This window comes from Uranotaenia lowii, chromosome 3 (assembly GCF_029784155.1).
Source record: "Uranotaenia lowii strain MFRU-FL chromosome 3, ASM2978415v1, whole genome shotgun sequence".
Lineage (NCBI taxonomy): Eukaryota > Metazoa > Arthropoda > Insecta > Diptera > Culicidae > Uranotaenia > Uranotaenia lowii.
In genome coordinates this window covers 81,581,646-81,603,571 of record NC_073693.1, presented here as the reverse complement: position 1 = coordinate 81,603,571, position 21,926 = coordinate 81,581,646, and the positions used below count along the sequence as shown (strand labels likewise).

Here is a 21,926-nt window from a genome sequence, read left to right as displayed (position 1 = left end):
TGGATAATTCCTACATCAAATTGTTCGAGGAGCTTCTCAACATTTTATAGCATCATTCATTTTCCTGTTTGTTATTAAGCCTCACTCTAGTATTTTTTTTAGGAAGTTTGAACCTGTTAAATGTTTTAAATAAGGCTCAAAGCCCAAAATACCATCGAAACCATTTTGTCTGCTGTCGTATTTCACTTTAATATCTTCCACTTATATATCGAGTCGATATTTCGATAATGATTCTATCGATATTTGTTTCAAATTATTATTGTTTGAATATGATTGATTCCTCTCATTTCTTACTCACTTATTCAAAATTGTCTAGTTGCCAGTCTTTAATCGGCAAGCTTCCATGTAAATATCAACACTACAATCTCATCACATTTATCAGTTTGTTTCTACGCTTATCAAGTTTTGACATAATATCCACTAGTCAGTTCATTTTGCAAGCGTTTTTGCAGCACGCTAGTTTCAACTTTCAACATCTTCATGAATAAACTCGCATAACGGCTTCTAGATAATACAGAATTGGAATCTCCTCACACAGAACTTAAATTTTTCTTCATTTTCACTTTTCCGGCTCTCATCGCCTTTGCTTTAAAAAAATAAAAGAAGCCCCAAAACCATTTTACGTGTGTTTGTTTTTAGTGTAATACTCATCTGAACACGCTTTATTGCCAATCCTTTCAATACGCTTTAGATTAGTTCTCGATATGTATTCCCAAACGGATTTTTTTCCCTAAATAAGTGAACTTCAAGTTCGAATAATTTTTCCAAAAGCTGTATTTCAATATCTTACTTTTATACCGTAATTCTAGAAGCACTCTGTCAACTCGCCTCGTTTTCAATTTTTTTTCATTTTTCTCCAAAACTCTCTACATTTTTGTTTTAGGTTTTTGTCAATTCCAAAAGCGGACTCGCATTGCGCTTTTTTATTTGAGAAGCGGACATTCAACGCGCTACCTTTTTCTTATTACTTTTTTTCCCAAATTCCAAAAGCGGACTCTCAACGCGCTTTTTTGTTGTTTCTGTTTATAGAAGCGGACTCTCAACGCGTTTCTTTTTCAAGCGGACTCCCAGCACGCTCTTTTTATTATTATTTTTTTTTTTTGCAAAAGCGGACTCTCAGCGCGCTCCCGTGTTCTATTCCATTTTTCATATTCGAAAAGCGGACTCTCAACGCGCTTTTTTGAAATTTTAGAAGCGGACTCTCAACGCGCTTCTTATTTCAAGCGGACTCCCAGCACGCTCTTCTTATTTTTTCCGTTCCAAAAGCGGACTCTCAACGCACTTTTGGAATTTCAGAAGCGGACTCTCAGCGCGCTTTTTGTTTCTTGATTCTCTCAGTTTTATTTTATACTTACTTTAAACTTTTAACACTTCATGCGTGTAGGGTGATTTCCAAAATTTTAAGTTCACTTTTTCCCACCGGTTGACTTAACTTAAAACCGGCATACCTGTCTAGGTCGCCATTGTGCAAGCTTATCTTTCGACTGGAAATCACCCGACACGCGGGCACAGGGTACACTACTTGCTTATCCGAGAGATGACTCGCGAATGAGGCAATGATGCTTGCCTATGTAGCGGAGAGCTAGAATCGGATCGAACTCCGACATCGACGACAACTCTCACTCTCAACAGTCATTAAGGCAGTATGCGTGTGGCTAACAGATAGGCCCTGCACAGGTGTAAACAAAAAAGTTAGCATTTTTATCTCGCTCAGTTTTGTCTATCTCGGTGGACCCCTAGGCAGAAGTTTATATATCATTATATGCTCCATGCAAAACTGAACAATTTTGCTGAAGACATCAAATCTCTATCTTTTCATTCCTGGGCGCTATTTCGTATAGCTTGATTGATGTTCTGCACCAGTGTGCAGTGGCAGTATGCTTTAGGCCGCTGCCACACAGCAATATCTAGTGAATCTTTTTAAATTGAGAGAGGTTTTAAAGAAAAACTAACTGAATTTACTTATTTTCAAATAATATATTATCATAATTATTCAAATTTTGATTTTTATTTGACCTTTTGTCACTAGATCCTTGAATTAAATTTCAAGAGTTTTCAAGAATTTGGCAAATAGTGTGACGCGTTAAAAAATGTCACCGGCACACGCCAGGCCATACGTCTACAAATGCCGCCACCGCCACCGCCGCCGCAAGATATGTGTAACGGTATTGGCTGAAGTTGGCGTAATAAACTCCAGATAATGTATGTAGGTACCTTGTACCTTCGGGGCTGGATCTTCACAGTAAGTACGTTTGGCACGCAAAGCCAGTCCACCCACGCCCATGTGCTAATTAAACGAAACATGTCGCTCGAACTGTTGACGAGATGGTGAAATTTGTTACACCCTTGTTTTTTTGTTCGTTTCGGTCTGCGTCTGTCTTGAAGGCTTGTCTTGTGAACGTGTGAATTTAAAATAATAACAACCAAGTTTGCAAATAATTCGCGGTTCATTAGCTGTGTCAACAGTGTGGGATTACAAGGATGAATTGATGGTTGGAAGATTTTAGATAACTTTCGATAAAACTGGGAATTAAATTTGTGTTTAAACTTTTCGGTCGGAATATTCAACTTAATAAATTCTTTGTGAAAAATGTTTGAAAAATCTCAAATTTTCAAAAATCTTACCTTGGATTCGATAGGTGGATGACTAGGGTTTGTGGGCGTCGGGGCGGGCGTCGAAGTGTCCTGTTTCTGGATGGTGATCATCTCCATGGAAAGGTGTATCCGTGCTAGCTCCGGCTTACTTTTGCCATCGCTTATCATCACCATTCCAGTGCGAGTCTGCAATTTTTCGAATAAAAACCCCAAAAGTCAGCCCTTTGATTAGCGTCTAATCACCGGAATCGAATTAGCTCTTACCTTTAAGTTTTGATCAACCTTTTCTTCTATTGGAGTAGCCATCTTGGAGCTTGCGTTGATCTTCATATTTCCTGGAAAGGGGAAGAGAAAAGAGAAAAACTTTTAATAGAAGCTAAAACCCTATTCCAAAAAAGTTTAAGATGACCCAACCTTTTAATATTGATTTGCCCCTTCCAGTTGCAACCGAAATGATTCATTACCGAGATGCCCGATGGGAAACGGAAAACAATTATAACTTAACGAAGCTGTCGGTAGAAACTTTTTGGAACCCTCGAATTTCCAATTCCTTTCTTCAAAGAAAAAAAAACCTAACCAAAAAGCCCGAGAATGACACTATCGAAAAGTCATGAAACATTCAGATACCTACTTTTGCAGTTTCGAGCCGGAAGTGGAAACTAATTTAAGTTTGAAGAACAAATTGATCTCGATTGGATAAACGATACAAACATACATAGGGCCCCATAGCGTCATGCCATGAATTGGGGGAGGAGGGCGAAGAGTTGAAAGGTGAATTTTAATAGTGATGGAACCGATCGATCGAGATTATCGAATGGAAACAAAATTGCTAACTACAGTTTGATTGGTTTATTGGCCTCTATTTTGCCGGGCTCGATTCGGGACGAAAGCCAATCAAGAACGTAATTTGGTTAGGGCCGGCGGGCCGGCCGTCGAGCAAACAGCGGAAAATGTGAACGCGTGTCGATTGCCACATTCAAGTGGGGCTGAAGATTTAAGAGGTATTAAACTAAAACTTTATCCAACTTTTTTTTAAAGTTTTAGCTCGAATTATAATTACCTAAATTCACATGGTTGTTTTAAAAAGAAAAAATAAATCAATAGGTAGGAGTTTACGTAGAGAAGTCAATAGGTACGAGCTTTTATCCTATTTCAAATTAGGAAAACTTCATGATTTTTTATTTCACCTGTATAAAGGATATTCTTAATATCTCTTAATCAGAATTTGTTTTCAAGTGGTTGTGATATTTACTTTTCACAATACAGATTTTTAGAGATTTTACTGATTAGTTCATATAAAAATGAGATAAAATAATCATTTTAGCCTTCGTTTAGTTCAAATATAGATTGTATAAATGTTCACGTTTAACAATGCTCCTGCAAGTTTGAAAAAGGGAAACACAGTTTAAAGATTTTAATTGAGGATAGTGCAAAATAATGCCAAAAACAACAAAATGAAATTCCAGATTCTGTTCTTTTGCTTTTGTAATTGTTTGAAAATTCTGTTGTTTTTATTTGTAGAACACAGAGACTTGTTAAAATTCCTATCATTGACAGTTTTGGTTTGCTCATAACATTTTGTGAAAATTCGATCAATTTATCTTATTTTGAAAAAGACATACACCGTCTTAGCCGATTCAGGCTTTACAGACTGAATAAATAACGTGGACAACTTAAGATTATCATTTCACACCCAGTACCGAGATGGGAATCAAACCCATGCCATTAGTGGACCAGCGATTACCGTCTTACCACGATAACCACTCGACCACCGAGACGTACAACAGACGTAAATAAAATACTTGAAATTTAGTTTATTCCCCCTTGGTGTTGGTCAACAGTAAGCTAGATTAACTGGTTTTAGATTTGTGAAAATTTAAAAAATACATAAATTATCAAAAAAAAATTCTTAAAAAAAAATTGCAGAAATTTTAAAAAGTGAAGAAAGTGAAAAATGCATTCAAAATACTTTTAAATTGCAAGGTTTTTCGGATTTTGGTGGAAATAAAATTAATAAAACCAGGCAATCTGGAATGCTCACTTTAAAGACATAAGTATGAGTATGAACAATTGTAACGGTCCGTAGTAGACAAAATGGTAATATCCGTAGAATTCCAATACATAATTTGTTCAAGTAGCATGTAAGCCTTATTGTGAGTTGATCCCTGTGTAAGCGAATTGGGAACGAGCCGGTAAAATAGAATTTCCACCAAAGGACTTCAGAATAACTTATCGTTATTCTGACAGTCGTCATTGGTTACCAATGGTGACTTTCCTAAGCAGTGGGGGAAATGAAGTTTTCTTGGAAAGTGAAAAAGAAAACCTGGGTCTTAGCCATTTTGGTTCTAAAGCGATTGAGTCGTGAATTTTAAAGTAAGTCGGGAAAAAGTATATTTTACAAGGCGGTATTTACTCGGTCTTCAATTATCTCTACCCGTGTGATTATTTTCTTAGTACGTGCGATAAGAATTCGGATAAAGTTACGGAAATTCGTGCAATCAGTAATTCGACTGTCGGTGGTGAAAAAAACCCGTATCAAGGCCTAACGGAAATCAACCCCGGTTCGTGGAAGTTTTCCGGCGGTGGCTCAGTGTGCAGGTGAAAGGACGATTTTCTCGGTAAGTGACCATTTCAATTATACTTGGTGTAACAAACTTTAAACATTGTGTATGCACTTTTTATGCTGCGGAATTCTAGGGCTATTACCATTGCGTCTAAGTGCGTGTACCTGCACGACATACCCTCATTTCGCCAACCCCATTTTGTATAGTTTCGTTGGAATCCCACCCCTGGTAAGAAAGTCCGGGCTAAAAGCGACTTCAGCACATCAACTCCTTGAGTTGTTGGCGCTTAGGTGCTGGAAGTTCATTTGCGCAAATTTTGCTCAGAAATTTACTTTCTCATTTCACGAAGTGGGTGTAACAGTGATTTAATAAGGGATTATCGTTTGCAGAAGTTATTTTACCATCTTATTCCAGCTTAAGATTCTGGAAAGAAACGAGACGGTACACAATGCAAAATTAATGTTAGTTTCTCGATCATAATTGCAATTTGCGTTGATTTATAAATTCTACGCCCTTTTAAATTATGAAAAAACAAAAAAAAGGTAGCTGTAGTTGACTAAAAAGAATCAATCGGCAAAACTGAGTTTCGCTATTCAATTTGTTATTCCAGTTTGAATCTAAAATTTACAATACTAATTGAAACTTTTCAACAGCCTCAGCCTTGATTTCATACTTTTTATTCTGAGGTTTTTTTTATAAACTATCGTCTAATGAAGGAAATGCCCTGAATTAAGCATTTAATTCTCAAAATGACCATTTTCAAATTATTATTTCATATAAACGCTCTCATAGTTAATTTGCAAATTTCATTGAGCGATTCTCTCAACATGAATATTTTTACATTTTAAATATTATCTTATTCCAGATTTATGATTTTGAATTTTGAACATTTGATGTCCATTCTGAATAATTGGTTTCGGAGATATCTTTTGTCACATTTGTATAAACTTTTGACAAAAGCTTCTTTTTCACATGTTTTTTAAATAAATATATAATTTTTATTTTAAGTTTTTATTCGCATTACATTTTTTAAACTTCAATGTATTATATGAACATGTTTTTTTTAGTTTTAAAGATACGAAATGAAAATAATAATTTATATTTGAAATATAAATTTTGCAACTCCTGCTTAACTCTGATTGTTAATTTGATTCTCAATTTTGTATTTGAATTTCATTTATAATTTGATATTTAGATTTTAATTTGAGACTTTCATTTGTGTGTCTGAATAAAATCCGACTTACGTTTTTGAATTTCACTGTTGAACTGTCTGTATCTCCATGGAAATTTAATTTAATTCTGTTGTATTTTTTAAATTTTTGATTCTTAATCTGAAGTCTTATTAGAGATGTACCGAATAGTGGTATTCGGCGAACGGCCGAATACCGAATATTGACCTTTTCATCTATTCGGCCGAATATTCAATTGAGTTTTCAATGAAAAAACCTTAAGCGATTATTTTAATGCTTTCTATTTCTTCCATATAAATGCTCCTCATGTTTTAAGTCGATTATTTTCAACTAGATGATATTATCGGATGATTATTACAAGATATTTATCACCAAAGCGATTGCGTTCCTGTCAAATCTGGGATATAAAATGTCGAAACAGGTGTCAAGCTATTTGAAATTGCTTCTCTGATATTGAATTAGATGAAGGTCGGATTTGAGCAAAATATCTTTAAAATAGTTGCTGAAAAGATAGGTTATCTTTAACCTTAAGCATACCATACTTTAACCACACATATCCAGACGGTCAAGCAACTAGAGCGATTTTTGTTAAAATTAAAATTTAAAAGGGCAAAATTTATGTTGAAATTTTGAAATTTTTGAAAAATTGAACACAAAATCTAAATAATTTAAAAGAGGAATTTGAGGTTTTTATTTGATTCACCAAATAATCTGAATAAACCCGAGCAAACCTCGGTAAGTATTAAACAATATATGGACATTCCGTCTAGATTTGACTTATCTGGATTTTTTACTGGATTTATGGGCAAGCCAGAATATATCCAGATAATCTGGAATAAACTATAATCAAAGTATAAAGCGATACCGTTCAGCATTCTCCTGTACAATCTACAGTGAAATATACGGAGATACACCTTAGATGTTTTGCTGAAACCATATGTTTTTAATGATTGTGTAGCTTTTACAACTTAACTTTTGGATATTTTATAAATTTTATGAATTACTAGCTGATCCCATACGAAATCCGTTTCGATTTCAATTTAGAATATGTCCAGACGCATTTTCGAATGCATTGTTGAGCAATCATTGCAACAATGTGGAACACGTTATATGTTAGATCACTTTTTCTGTCGTTTGCTACTAAATTTGAAATCAGGAATCAATTGACCGTGCCAAAAAAAAACCCCGTATATGAATTTTCGTCTTGATGCAATTCAAACTCACGTAATTGTCGCTGAAGCAAATTTAACAGTTAATATGGAAGACCCCCTTTTTTGTCCTTTGATATTAATATTGAAATCGGAAATCAATTGACCCTCCAAACCCCCGTGTATAAATTTTGATTCGATTGATTTCTGAAATCTATTGCCCTTCCCTCAAAACTCCCGTGTGCAAATTTTCAAAACAATCCATTGCATAATAACATGAATATCGCAAAAAAAAAAAACAGTGAAAAGTGAATATGAACGATCTCTTTGGCCGACCCCTGACTAAAAATTGGATAATTGGAATAATTGTTCGTCCTCAATTATTCCTATGTAAAAATTTTCACCTCAATCCGATGTATAATAACGTAAATATCACAAAAATTGAGAACAGTCAATATGGACGACCCCCATTGACTGATCCCTTACACAAAATTTGAAACCAGCCACCAATTGCATGTTCCTCAAAATATCCGAGCAAAAAATTTCTTCTCAATCCGATGAATAATAACGTCAATATCACAAAAATATTGAAAAGTTAATATGGACGACCCCTTTTGCCGATCCCTTACACTAAATTCTATACCTGAAATCGATTGTTTGTCATTCGAAACTCTCGTGTACCAATTTTCATCTGAATCCGATGTATATTAACCTCAATATCGCAAAAATAGCGAACAGTGAATACGGACGACCCCTTTGGCTGACCCCTTACACAAAATTTTATACCGGCAATCGATTGCCCGTCCCTAAAAACATCCGAGTTCAAATTTTCTTCTCAATCCGATGAATAATAACGTCAATATCGCAAAAATATTGAAAAGCTAATATGGACGACCCCTTTTGCCGACCCCTGACACAACATTCAATACCTGGAATCAATTCCCCATGCCTCAAAACCTCTATGTGCAAATTTTTGTCATAATTCGACGAAAAATAACGTCAGTATCGCGAAAATAAAATTTGTCTTGTATGAACGACCCCCTTTAGAAAGGGTCATCCAAAAATCTGAAAACATTTTTCATCATTCTTGGTCCTAATGAGTATCCATGCCAAATTTTAGCGCTCTAGCTCTTAAGATGGCTGAGTCTATAGAGGACAAACAAACAAACAAACAAACAAACAAACCCACAGAAATTGCTTTTTATATACCTAAGATATAGATTAAAAATTATTTGAAAAATTTACAAGTCTGTAGTAGATATTCGGCATATTCGGTCTCTTCAGCCGAATACTTAGCTCAACTATTCGGTAAGCCGAATATTCGGCTTAACGGTTTTTAGGTGATATTCGGCGCCGAATATTCGGTACATCTCTGAGGGAAATATTTATTTTGCTTACTATGAAGCTCGTACCAAGTAGTTAATAAAATGAAAAGCGTTTAAATATCTACATATCTTTTTTTCTTATCAAGAGATTTGTATATGGTGATAGAGTTGTTAAATAAATTATGGATGGAATTTTAAATTTAAGGGCTTTTCCATTTTTGATTAGTTCATTAATTTTTCCCTAATGTTTGCACGTGATTATTTTTGAAGATATACGACAGAATTGTTATTTGAAGGTAATTTAACGAACTCTACACATATTTTGAATTTTAATATCGAATTTTAATTTTGAAATTTTATTGAAATTTGGGATGTGGATTCAAAATTTAAATTAGGAATGAAGGTTCAAAATTCCAATTTAGGATTTATATCTATGTAATTGAACAACTGGATTTATACTTTTCTTTGTTTGTTGGCTGGCTTTTCAGTCTAATGAATGAGTCATAATAATAAAAATGTAACAATACTGTTTACATTTACAACGTTTCGGCGTTGGGTCTTGGCCTTCTTCAAAGGAAATTATGTATCATACTGTATTGTACTAGGTGGTATCGTCTGTGATTAAAAGCTTCTGGACTGGTCGACCATCTTGATCGGTGATGAGAAATTGATTTTTTGATAACTGCATCCACTTTAAAAACTGATGTTTTCGAAAAACCTACTCTGAACTATTTGTAGTAATGGCTAACTTTTTGTTTACTTTGTCTTTAAGACTGAAAAGGATTTATATCCAACAATCAGTTTCTAATTCAGCTTGTATATGAGTTTAACAATCAAGTTTCCAATACTAGGATGACTTTTCCGTTGTATTTACAATTCAAATCACAAACTGATAATTTGACTGACTGATGAAGTCAATTGAATTTCAAAATTCTACCTGCAAATAACAAAAATTAAGGAATTGGAGAGACGAACCAGCCAAAGACTGAAAGTCTTTCTAATAAACAAAACATAAAACATAAAAAACATATCCAATCGTTTCATGTTCAAAACAAAAGTGATACAGCTTTTGAAAGAAAAGTTGAACCATTAAAACAGGATCATCAACCAGTCTTTGTTTTGTTTACCTTTTGTACTTTGTAGCGTTAATATTTTATATAATTATTCTTAAAAATTTTGTAGTTTGTATTTGATCTAATTAAATTATTGAACATAACATAATAAAGTTAGCAATAAATAAATGTGCAATAGTAAATATCGAATAATGAATCTCTTCAAAGGAAATTATTTTCCATTGAGGTTCATATTGTAGTCAATTGAATAATACATTTCCTCGCACGACATTACAAATATTTGTGTTTTCAGCATGATTAAAATTTGCTCTCGTTTACTTTTATTATCATTTTGCTGCCAGACATGCTGAGAACAGTAGCGTCCATTACCAGGGGGCTCAATTGAGCCTTTTGGTGTGAGGGAGTGTGGTAGGGCGCTACAAAAAAAAAAAAGACAAAATAAAAAGAAGAATTTGAGTGAATTTGCAAGTTTGATCTAATGAAAAAACCTTATTTTTATTTAAATAATCATCCACAGGATTATAATTATGGAATTGATTTTTTTTTAAATATTTGCTGATCAATAAACAAGTAATTTTCACTTGAAAATCTACAGGGAACTCCATATTTTCTCGAAGTATTGTTTAAAATGATTAATATTTGATTTGTTTAAAAAGCGAAATTTCAAACTGATATCTTACATTTGGATGAAAGTTTATTCTATAGTTTTATAACTAAGGCTTCATTATTCAAATTAAAGTTATCATTTTAAAAACTTAATGACTTTGAAAAGAGTAACAATCTATTGCGAAAAACTTCTCATTTTTAAGTATCTAAAATGTATTATGGACAAGTTGTTATACACTTAAATGTTTGTTGTTTCGAATTATTCATCTGGAGAAAATGTTTCTGTTTTCATTGATGCATTTCGTTCAAATATAAATTGTCCCTGAATATCCACTGAACATGCGTTGAGTAACTTTTTTAAGAAATTCTGTTTTTTTTTCAATTTTTGAGGTAACAAAAATCATGATCTGTATAACCTTTTCATGCACAATCTTTTCATGAAATGTTATCTAATTTTATAATGTAGATTACATTCTTTGCAATAACCTGTAGAAATGGAAAATGGCAAAAAAGAGAAAAACTAAAATTAATACTAAATCGGCAAAACATCACTTCGCCATATGACGGCAGATTAGGTATGTAAAGGCATTTAAGGCTGTTTCAAAAAACCTCATGATCTTCGGAGTGCCATATAAAAATGGAAAATATACACAAGAACTTGTACGCAAAATATGTGTCACTTTTGGCTACGACCTTAAAACTGAATCCATTTTAAACGCTGTTAGGTTAATATCATCCAACAAACCCAATGAAAAGTCTCCACCGATTAAAGTTTATTATAAGATACAGTAATAAAAGAAGAAATTTTTAGTAAAAAACAATTTTTTGGAAAACTTGCCTCTTCTTCAATAGATACTTCATTAGTAGTTGATGGTAAACCGCTTGACGTCACAATAAAGGATGAGTTTACGATCATATCCATGGAAATTTTAACTGAATTGCGCGAATATCAAGACTTAATTGGAGCCAGATACATTTGGCCCGGAAGAAATGGTGCCATTCTGGTCAAACAAGCAGATAACTCAAAACTAGATATAATTAAAATGAATCGCTTTATGAGCATGCATGTCACTCAGCAAAGAAATAACACATCCACGATTCCAAATGAAAGTCCTTCATCCAAACGAAAAAGGAACAATGCTGATCAACGATCAAAATAAGATCTTAGATCTACAACTGTTTAACACTGGTATAAATTTTATTCAATGGATAGTTTAATTAATAGATACCACGAAAATGTAAAAGATTTTAACTAAAGTACTTTTAATAATGATTCAAGATCCTTTAGAATTTTACAATGGAATGTACGTAGTATGAATAATTTAGAAAAATTTGATTGCATATTACAGACTATTGATCATTTAAATGTTTGTATCGATGTTATTGTTATTTGTGAAACTTGGCTTGGTAAAAATAACTGTTGTATTTACAACATTCCGGGATATACATCGGTTTTCTCTTGCCGCAACCAACCATATGGAGGCCTAGCTATGTATATAAAAACAAATTTTAAATTTAAAACTACTGAAAATATAACTTTTGATGATTTTCACCAAATTAGTGTCGAAATTTGTACAAGTGGTCGAGTAATTTGTGTTCATGGCGTATATTGACTTCCTTCATTCTCGTTTAACATGTTTCTAGAATTTCTCGGAATATTCTAGATCACGTTATATCGAAGCAAATTGATTCAGATCGATTGGAAAATGATACAATCTTTTCTGATGTTAGTGTCCATTTACAAATGCTCACATCATTCAATTTATTATGTGATAAAAACGTAACAATTCTTAGAAAAGAGATGGTTGACAACGCTTAATTAAACAGCTTATTTGTGAATTATTTAAACAGTATTCAACTACCAGAAAATGTTGATGAAGGCCTACAAGAAATCACATCAACTTACAATCGCTTTGTGAAAATTTCTACTCGAATATTTAATAAAAGGGTAAAACTTACAGGAAATTGCTGTCCGTGGATGACATTTGACCTCTGGACACCCATCAAAATAAAAAGAATTATTTAAAACGATAAAAATGCACCCAAATGATATCAATTTAAAAGAGATCTTAATTCATATAAATAAAAAATTGAGTTCGAAAAAACAAGAATGTTTTTTGAGCAATAAAATGAACAGCGGTCCTGAGAGGTTGTTTGGAAGCCTAAAATAGGGTTCAAAATCTATCGCTGAGTTTTAAAGAACACATTTTTTTTCATTTTTTTCTTGATTTTTTTTTAAGAATTTCTGAGTTTTGACAAAATTTGCCCGGATATTGCTCGAATTTATGGTCGTCAATTTGAAATCGAACACCACCAATATCTCCATATGAAGGTTGTATCATGAAAAGGGCTACAAAATGTTATTTTTCATAATATTTAGTTGATCAATTTTCATAATTATTTTTTTTAAACAATATTTGCAGGTTTCTCTACAACAAGTTCAAAATCCATGTAGTTCAGTTTGTTTTTAGAAATGTTCCGGTATTTTTCTGAATCGACGCGCATTAACGTCCTTATCGGTTCCGTTGATCGCGAAATGAAAAATTATTTCTGCTACAGTTGAAATGAGAAACCAGCTGGTGTCGTGGGTGTGTATGGCAACCTCCTTTTTTTACGAGACCCCGGCACGCTGTTCATTTTTGCTTGCCTTGTGCTAATAACTCGCCAGAAATTCGAATACGCAGTAATTTAAGTTTTTTTTGCGCACTCTTCAGACTTGTTTTATTGCCCATTTCTTGTTCTATTCCACATATGTTCGGTTCACATTCTTTCTCCGGCTCAAGTCGATTCTGTTCTAGCTGTTGTGTAATATTTGGTGTTTTTTTTTTCATTCCATAGATTGAAACACCATACCATACATCCCCCACTTTCAGAATATGACCTGCTGGTTTTGCTATATCGAGTAAATATTGCGTCCGCAATTCCGATGGATCAATTGAGCAGAAGTGAATGACCGCTCACTGACAACTGGCAGCTGATTTTTATTGATGATAATTTTAACATTTGAACGATTGCATGTTTTTTTAATAGCCAAGAACCATTATGTCATGAGGAAAGTATGTCAACTGTAAACGTTACGTTATCCTTGATATAGGAAAAAAAAATAACAAGAACAATTTCAGTTTTCTTCAGATTTATTTTTACTTCAACTTTGAAAGCTTTTGCATCAGTCCGAAATAAAGCAAAGCAACTCTGAGATTTGCATTTATCCGGTCCACTTGAATCGTCTGAACGAGTCCAAAATTCTAGAAGCAGCATTTTAAGACAGGTATGTGGATAACGGAGTTGTACATAAAAGTTTAATATTTTTGCGGGGGTTATTTTTAGGATTCATAGCCTCTTGGGACAGACCCTGCAGGTGCTAGCAGAATGGTTGCGAAAACAAAGCCATCCCGTTCACTACTCTGGCGGAAAATGGATTTGTTTTCCTTTCATTTGCACCTGCCTCCAGGAGCTCATGCAGAAAAAAATGGGGATTTTCCTTCTAGAAGATAACTGAACTAACTGAACTTGGATCGAGTTCAAGAACCAGGTCTATAGTCGTTCAAATTTTTTTTAGTATCAACAGAAAATAGTTGCTAATGCAAGAAGTTGTAAATAAATTTCTTCATTATTATTAGCTATTTGGTAGCTACTTAAACATTCAATTATGTCTTCATGCAATTTGTTAGGTCTTTCAAAAACTGTTTTTTTTTATTTCTTACAACTTCATCCTGGAGGTTTTCCTATTTCTACTTTCGGGAGCTTTGGAAAAAAGGAAAATTGATGCCATTTAGAAATCCAAAATGGCTTTCGCCTGACTTCAACATGTTCTTAAAATCGCATGAAATATTCACAATATGGGTAAAGGGAAAAAGGACTCAATTCGTAGTTGTCGAATTTTGCTGTCTGACGGTATGATACACCATCTTAAATTCCAATATGCAGCCCCCGATCAACTGTAAAATATTGTGAATGACTGAAAATCGCATAAAAATGTAACAAAACAATGACAAAAATATAACAAATTCATGAAAAATTTTGAAAATATTGTGACAAAATAAATTACGAAACTCTGACAAAACTGTTAAAAAAATATGACAAATGTGCTAAATGACAAAAATATTGACAAATCTGAAAGTTAATTGACAAAGCCATTACTAAAATATAAAAAATAAATAAAAATATTACAAATGGCAAAAATTTACCAAAAAAAAAATCTGACAAAATTAAAAAAAAGCTAGACAAAAAAATTGAAATAATGAAAAAAACCTGGAAAAAACTTTTAAACATTATGGAAAAAATGACCAATGTAATATAAAATGACAACTATGATTACAAAAAATAAATACAAATATGAAAAAATTTGGCAATAAAACTACAGACAACTGACAATACTACAAAAAAATCCGTCAGTTTATTATATATTTTTTTAATTTTTTTTTATTTTTTGTCGTATATTTGGTAAAGTTTTGTCAGATTTTTATCATTTGATTTTCTAAAAATTTTCATTGTTTTGTCTTTTTTTTGTTTTAATTATTGTCGTTTCAACATCTTCATGTCATTCAGAACTTAAATCAATGATGCATTTATCGGAAAATCACTGAAAAATTTATCCGGTACAACTGTGATTTGTAACTACTCTTGCGGATTCGAACTTATGGGCATCGTCTCAAAAAGCAACTGACTTGCCAATTGAACTATTTATTAGGGTTACCATATCCATCAACGCCAAAAAGAGTACGTTGAAATCATTTTTCCAAATATATAGGAGAAACGGGAGAAACTAGGAAATTCAAGGCCATTCAAATAGTGACAATTAGTTGCTAGTTATGTGACTTACCTGGCAATTATGACTATTTAAAAAATACTTTTACAAATCGAAAGTTATCGTTTTAACTACAAACTGATGATTGACTTTTCTCAATAAACTATGAATATAATAGGATCAACTGTAATGATTCAATTTTTAATATGATAGATTCAACTACATATGTAGGATTGATTTTAGGCATTCAACTATAAATATAATAGATTCAACTATACATTCCCTGTTGAATACTTAGTGAATTTTCCCCCCACAAGGCCATTCTTTGCCGGGTGCAGAAGCACGGAGTTCTGAGGACATTTTCCGAGACCAATTAGTTAAGACGCACAATTTACTGGGCAACCATACATCAAGATGCAAAAAGAGCAACAACGAAGGAACTAGGACGAGGATATCGGAATTTCCGGTCAGTTTTCTAGCATCGTTGCGGCTTAAACGAACTAGATGCAAAATGCTAAAATAATAAATTAAAAGAAAATAAAACGTAACCATAAAATTATTCCGAAAAAAAAACATCTTAAGATATGGTAACTTCCAATATAAACAGTATTTAAATTTATAACTTTAATAGTTGACCTCATTGAATCAATCATAGAAATATAATTCTATCTATTATATTTATAATTGAATCAATCATATTGTTATGGTTGAATCTATCATATTTATAATTAAATCAACTATATTATTATAGTTGAATCTATCATATTTATAATCAAATGAATCATATTATTATAGTTGAATCTACTTTATTTACTAGTTTACAGCATTTTTGAACTTAGTAAACTGAAGGTCATTTTTAATGTGAAATCGGGCGCTGAATCCGAAACTGAAATTCAAAAAAATCTCAGTAGAACCGTTTTTGAGTTATGCTCCAAATATGAAATTTCGGAATAATAAAAAAAAAGGTCTTGTACTTAGATTAAAATGTCTTGGACGGCATAAAAATAATTTGAAATCCCTCTTTTGCATATTGAAGGTGAATAAATTTCCTATCGATCATTCCAACATTGTTTTTGCGTATGATCAACAGTATTGTTGATATTAGTGACTTTATGATAGAAAAAATGATAAAATACGCATTTTTTAAGAGAAAATTTTGATTTAGCGAAAGTTTTAGACTCGATGCTAACATTGAAAAAACCTTATTTTCTTTTCGCTTGAATGACAATTTAAAACAAAGATTTCAAGTGGTTGTTTATCAAAATCGGTTGAAAATTGAAGAAGTTATGGTTACTTTATCATAACAGTATTTTTTGCAGTTTTTAATAATTTAACGAACCGCAGTACACTTATCAAAGTATAGAAAGAATGAAATATGACAAATCTCAATCGCTCCAAGTCAAAATTATTTATTAGCTTACCAGAAGGTCACATGCCAAATTTCAGGAAGATCTGACCATAGGGAGGGGTTGCTTGAGTCTCAAACGTTAATAAAATTTTAAGGTTTTTTGCCCGAGAGGAACGAAGAATACTGGTTTTTCATCAATAACTTTTTTTTATCACTAGCCGATTGTTTTTTATGGTTGATTTACTGAAAGTCTAAGCTGAGACAAATATTTCACCCGAAGAGTGTAACTCGATTGGATTTGAAACAGAAAAGTTATTGTGGCTCTAAGATTGTATTTTGGACGAAAATTCTCGTATAAAACGCAATGCGTAAAAAGTACTCATTGCGTGATGGACAAAATTTGCGTCCTTTGAACTGCAATAACTTTTTTACTTCAAGTCCAATCGAATTGCAGTCTTGGGGTGAAATATTTGTCTCAACTTAGGCTTTAAGTGAATTAACCATAAAAAACAATCGGCTAGTGATGAAAAAAGTTATTGATGGAAAACCGGTATTTTTCGTTTCTCCCGGGCAAAAAACCTAAAAATTTTATTAACGTTTGAGACTCAAGCAACCCCTCCATATGGTTAGATCTTCCTGAAATTTGGCATGTGACCTTCCGGTAAGCTAATAATTAATTTTGTCTTAGAGCGAGTGAGATTTATCATGTTTCATTCTTACTATACTATGATAAGTGTATTGCGGCTCGTTGAATTATTAAAAACTACAAAAAATACTGTTATGGTAAAGTAGCCATAACTTCTTCAATTTTCAACCGATTTTATTAAACAACCACTTGAAATCTTTGTTTTAAATTGTCATTTAAGCGCAGAAGAATATCAGATTTTAAAATCTTAGATTGGAGCCTAAAACTTTAGTTGAAACAAAATTTTCTCTTAAAAAATGCGTTTTTTATAATTTTTTCTATCATAAAGTCACTAATATCAACAATACTATTGATCATACACAAAAGCCGTGTTCAGATGATGGATAGAAAATTCATTCACCTTCAATATGCAAAAGAGGGATTTGAAATTACTGTTATTCCGTCTGAGATATTTTAATCTAAGTATAAACTTTTTTTTTATTTTTCCGAAATTTCAGATTTGGAGCATTTTTTTAGTTTCATTTTCGGATTCAGCGCCCGATTTCACATTAAATATATTGGTCAGCCCTTCAAGTTCACGATTTTTTTTAAATTTTGTAAACTAGTGTTATTGTTGAATGTATGACATCAATCGTACATTATAGTTGAATCTGTTATATTTATAGTTGAATGCACAAAATCAATCATTCAACTATAGTTGAATATGTTATATGAATTGTTGAATGTACGAAATCAATCAGATTGTTTTGTATGTATTGTTGAAATTTTGATAATTATAGTTGGTCGAGAATCAATCAGATATATGATTGAATATAATTGGATTATTGTTAGAAATAATTTTTTCTCCGTGAATATTTATGCAAAAAATAAAGGGTAGTAGAGAATTCTTTTTGTTTGACACTTATAAACTGTAAAAAAAACTTATATGATCTAAGAAGTCAATGGAACATTTATCTTTAAATTTTCGGTTTTTGCCAAAGCTTATGGCACTCTGATTTAAGGATTTAGTCTCCTCTTATAAAGGAGTCTCCTTTAACTTTCAAAATATCATATTTTTTTTAGTCCCACGAAAACACTTTTAGTTAGTCTACGTATTCATGTATCGATCCAACTTCTGCAGCATATTAATATGAAGTTACACGCTGTCGGCAAATGCAAAAGACGGCGATCCTGATGTTTTTTTGTGATGGTCCCACAGGCCCATTTGGGTCCTTCCTCCACTCCATTTTTCCAAAAAGATATTATGAAAATAAGAAAAAGGGATCAAGTATACCCATTCTTCCCTATGAAATACCATTTCTTTTTTGTCTTGATTTGTCTACTTGTTCCAATTGAACACATGAAATCAAGGAAAAAAGATAGCTTTCAAAAAATTGTTAAATTTTGTACAAACATAAAACTTTACATAGTATTTGAACAATCCGCACTTTTTTCCTCTGGGATCAAGAACAAATAACTTATCGTGTTTGACTGAAATTTGTGCGGCAAATGAGGTCGTTTCCTCATTTTTCTGTTTCCAAAACAATTGTGATCTAGAAAATTTACCAACCTCTTTACGCGGGCACAGTGTTAGTAATTTTGGAACTCGCTTTCGATTCCAGTAAACAAATAACGTTTGAGTACCACGCAAATGTACCATTAAAAGAAGTTTGTCCATCGCCCAACACAGTAAGTATTTGGGTGCTACAGACGAAGTCCATTTGGTCCGAATTAGTGCCGGTAGGTGACCAAAAGTGCGAATGTCAGCAAAGAAAAGCTAATGTTTCGGTAATTAAATCCAGAGGTTATGTCCACCAACTAACAATCTGCAAGGGTGCCCCCTCCTCTACTCGGTTTCTCCTTTTTCCAACAACTTTGCTAATGGCACCCAATCACATTTGACTGTTTCGTTTGAATTTGGGAGTCCCCTAAGAGAGTGGGCGGGGTAAAGGGAAAACGTCTAAAGTGCTGTATCCATTCCAAACCATCATCCGATCCATGTCACCCGAAAGTGTTTTTAGGAGTGGATTTCTATGTATACTTAACTTCATACCTAGACTAGTGATGAAAGTTATGGCTATTTAAGGGCCCAATTAGCAGGATTCAGCTGTGGATAAAATATTTACCTAAGTATACCTTCTGTAACGCGATAAACTATTAAATTCGAGCCCTTAACGGCTCAATTTCACAAAAAGCATGAAATTTAAATTCATAGGACCCCGGCGATGGTTGTTTTATGGAAACAATTAGTAATTTCTTGCTCGTTTCAATCTTCAAAGCATCCGATGTTCTGAGCTAAAAGGAAATCAAGATTTGTGAGAATTTTTCCAATTGGCAATCTTGTTTCCCATTACACCAGCAGCATCAGTGGCCTAGCCATCAAAGCCAGAACGTATTCTTCTGCTTCGGGTAGCATTGGGATCAGGAAATTTCAAACATTTTCTGCCGCAAAGTCCGGGTTCAGTTGGTTTTTACGCCATCTCTTTCCATTTCCGTAGATGATAAGTATAGGTAGAAGGTAAGCATGAGAAATGGAGGCTTCTTCCATCAGGCTGTGCGGTAGGAAGCAGAAAACATTTCTATTAGGAAGCTATTCGTTTTCCATTTGAAGGTGACTTACTTCTGGAATGGTGGTAGCATGACGATGTCGGTATCTGCAGGTATTTTTGGGGATTTCATCCCAACCAGCTTTAATTCCGAAGAAAATGAAATGTTTGTTTGTAGCTCACATCTTTTTTCTTCCCAATAGATTTAGATTTACTTGAATCGAAGATAACATTTGTTTTCATTTCAAGCAAAAAACTTAAAAATATCCATAAAAATTCAGAATCAATCATTTTTTCTAACTAATTTAAACTACACTAATTATTCACAATTCGTCGATTGACAAACAGACAATGAAAACCTGAATGGAACAAACGGTGGAAGTGAAAACGTTTTTGCTCAACGACTCTCGAGAATGTGGCTGTTATTGTTGATGACTGCCTGTGCTTTTGTTTGGCGCCAAGTTCCACGTTCTCACTTCGATGTATCCGAATGAAAGAACGAATAAAAGTAGGATACAAAAGCGCGTTCGGCGTAATGAATTTTTCAGATGAATGCTTAAGGAATAAAGCAATGTGGCATTAGACTGAGTCGATAAGGGTTCAGTTGTGAGTTTCTTAAACCCTGGGGTCTAAAAAGTTACGTTTTGGTTGAAAACTCATTAATGATTTTTTTACCAAAATTTGAACTTTTAAGTTTGTAGGAGAAAATTTCATATTTTGTACTGAAAAATCAACTTCATTTTTGTTTTTTTTTTTTCTGATGAACCGAGTCTGCTGATGGTTTTTAAGCCAACTTTTAAATTGATATAGGAAATTTCCCGCCAAACAACTTTGCTGAAGTGTTCCTGTAGTTGTGAGGTTTAAGAGAGTTAAAAATTGCTGAGTAAGTTGAACTGAGATTTGTGATGTCTGCTATGTAGTTCACTGTGTTGGGTTTGTTGAAGATGTGACACAATTTAAGGAACCTAGATAGGTCCCAACGGTGTATAAAAAACACGGTTTTTGAAGCACACTAAAACCCTCCGTCTGGCACCAGTGGTGGTGTATACTGTTTTTTTTTATTACAGTTGCCCACTGTTGATCCAAATTCATGCAAATTTGGGCCAGGATTTTAAAAAATTTAACCAATCGATTTTAATGTTGGCGGTTCACGGTGAGAAAATTTTAGCCAATGCCGATTATTTCCACACTTGTTTGGGTAACATTAGGTGAGATATTGTTGCTTTATGGGATATTATTAAAAATGTTTTTACCGCTTCAACCAGCCTATATGTAATATTGTAATATGTATATGTAATTGAGAAAGGATGATAAAAAAAATATCATGTATAAAAAATCCTCGAATGAACATGAAGTCTGATATTAAGTTTATTAAAAAAGATCAAGTATAAACAATTTATGTCACACTATACTTGAGTTAGTATATGTAATTGAATAAACTTCCAAAATTTGAAGAAAAAATAAAAAAAATCAGAGAAAGGGCCGATTTATGTCGGAAGCCGTTAAAAATTCCAAACAATTTCATTACGAAATTTCACGTTTTGAATATTAAACCATTGAATACACTGACATAGTTCATAGAAAAAAATCCGTTGAATATCTGTCTGTAAAATCTGTCTACTGTAAACATTACAAAGATCTATTCATCATGAAATTTGATGTAAAATACGTAAAAGTTCGTCAAAAAGAAAAAAAATGTTTTATTTCGTATCAATTGATTTTTTTTCTCGCTGTTTTATTATTTTGGCTTTACAGGTAATGAAATCCAAGCAAAATAATTTACATGACGGATTGGTCCAAAAGAATATTCGAAGAATACATTTTAGAACAATCGAACAGTGAAACTCAAAACTTGTGCATTTGTTTTAATAAACTCTCAATTATTTAGCTTCTTCAAAAGTGAATCCGTTTTAAATAAGCTATCACACCGATATGGGGAGTGCGTGTTAAAGCCGATTCTAAAATTTAAAATTGTTATATAACTGGTATACCAAAAACCTGTATTTTCGCCAGTACCGTTGCAGTTGCTCTCAACACTAAACGTACTTAATTTTTCATTAAAGTTTTTTTTTAAGTTGTGTAGATTTCGGGAAACGTATGTGGTGTACCTATTTATACCGCCGCACACAGGGGTAAAATATGAAAAAGGCGATCAAAAC

The 21,926-nt window shown here is 33.0% G+C and overlaps 1 protein-coding gene across 1 annotated transcript in view; it reads right to left on the bottom strand.

Moving 5' to 3' along the window:
- LOC129757451 (gamma-1-syntrophin) overlaps positions 1-21,926 on the bottom strand; it is a 246,880-nt gene that overhangs the window by 84,424 nt on the left and 140,530 nt on the right. Inside the window, exons 2-3 of the mRNA XM_055754684.1 lie at positions 2,860-2,930; positions 2,626-2,781 (exon numbers count right to left, since the gene is read on the bottom strand). Of these exons, the coding sequence (XP_055610659.1) occupies positions 2,626-2,781; positions 2,860-2,925 (222 nt within the window). The 5' untranslated portion in view covers positions 2,926-2,930. The remainder of the gene's footprint in view (positions 1-2,625; positions 2,782-2,859; positions 2,931-21,926) is intronic.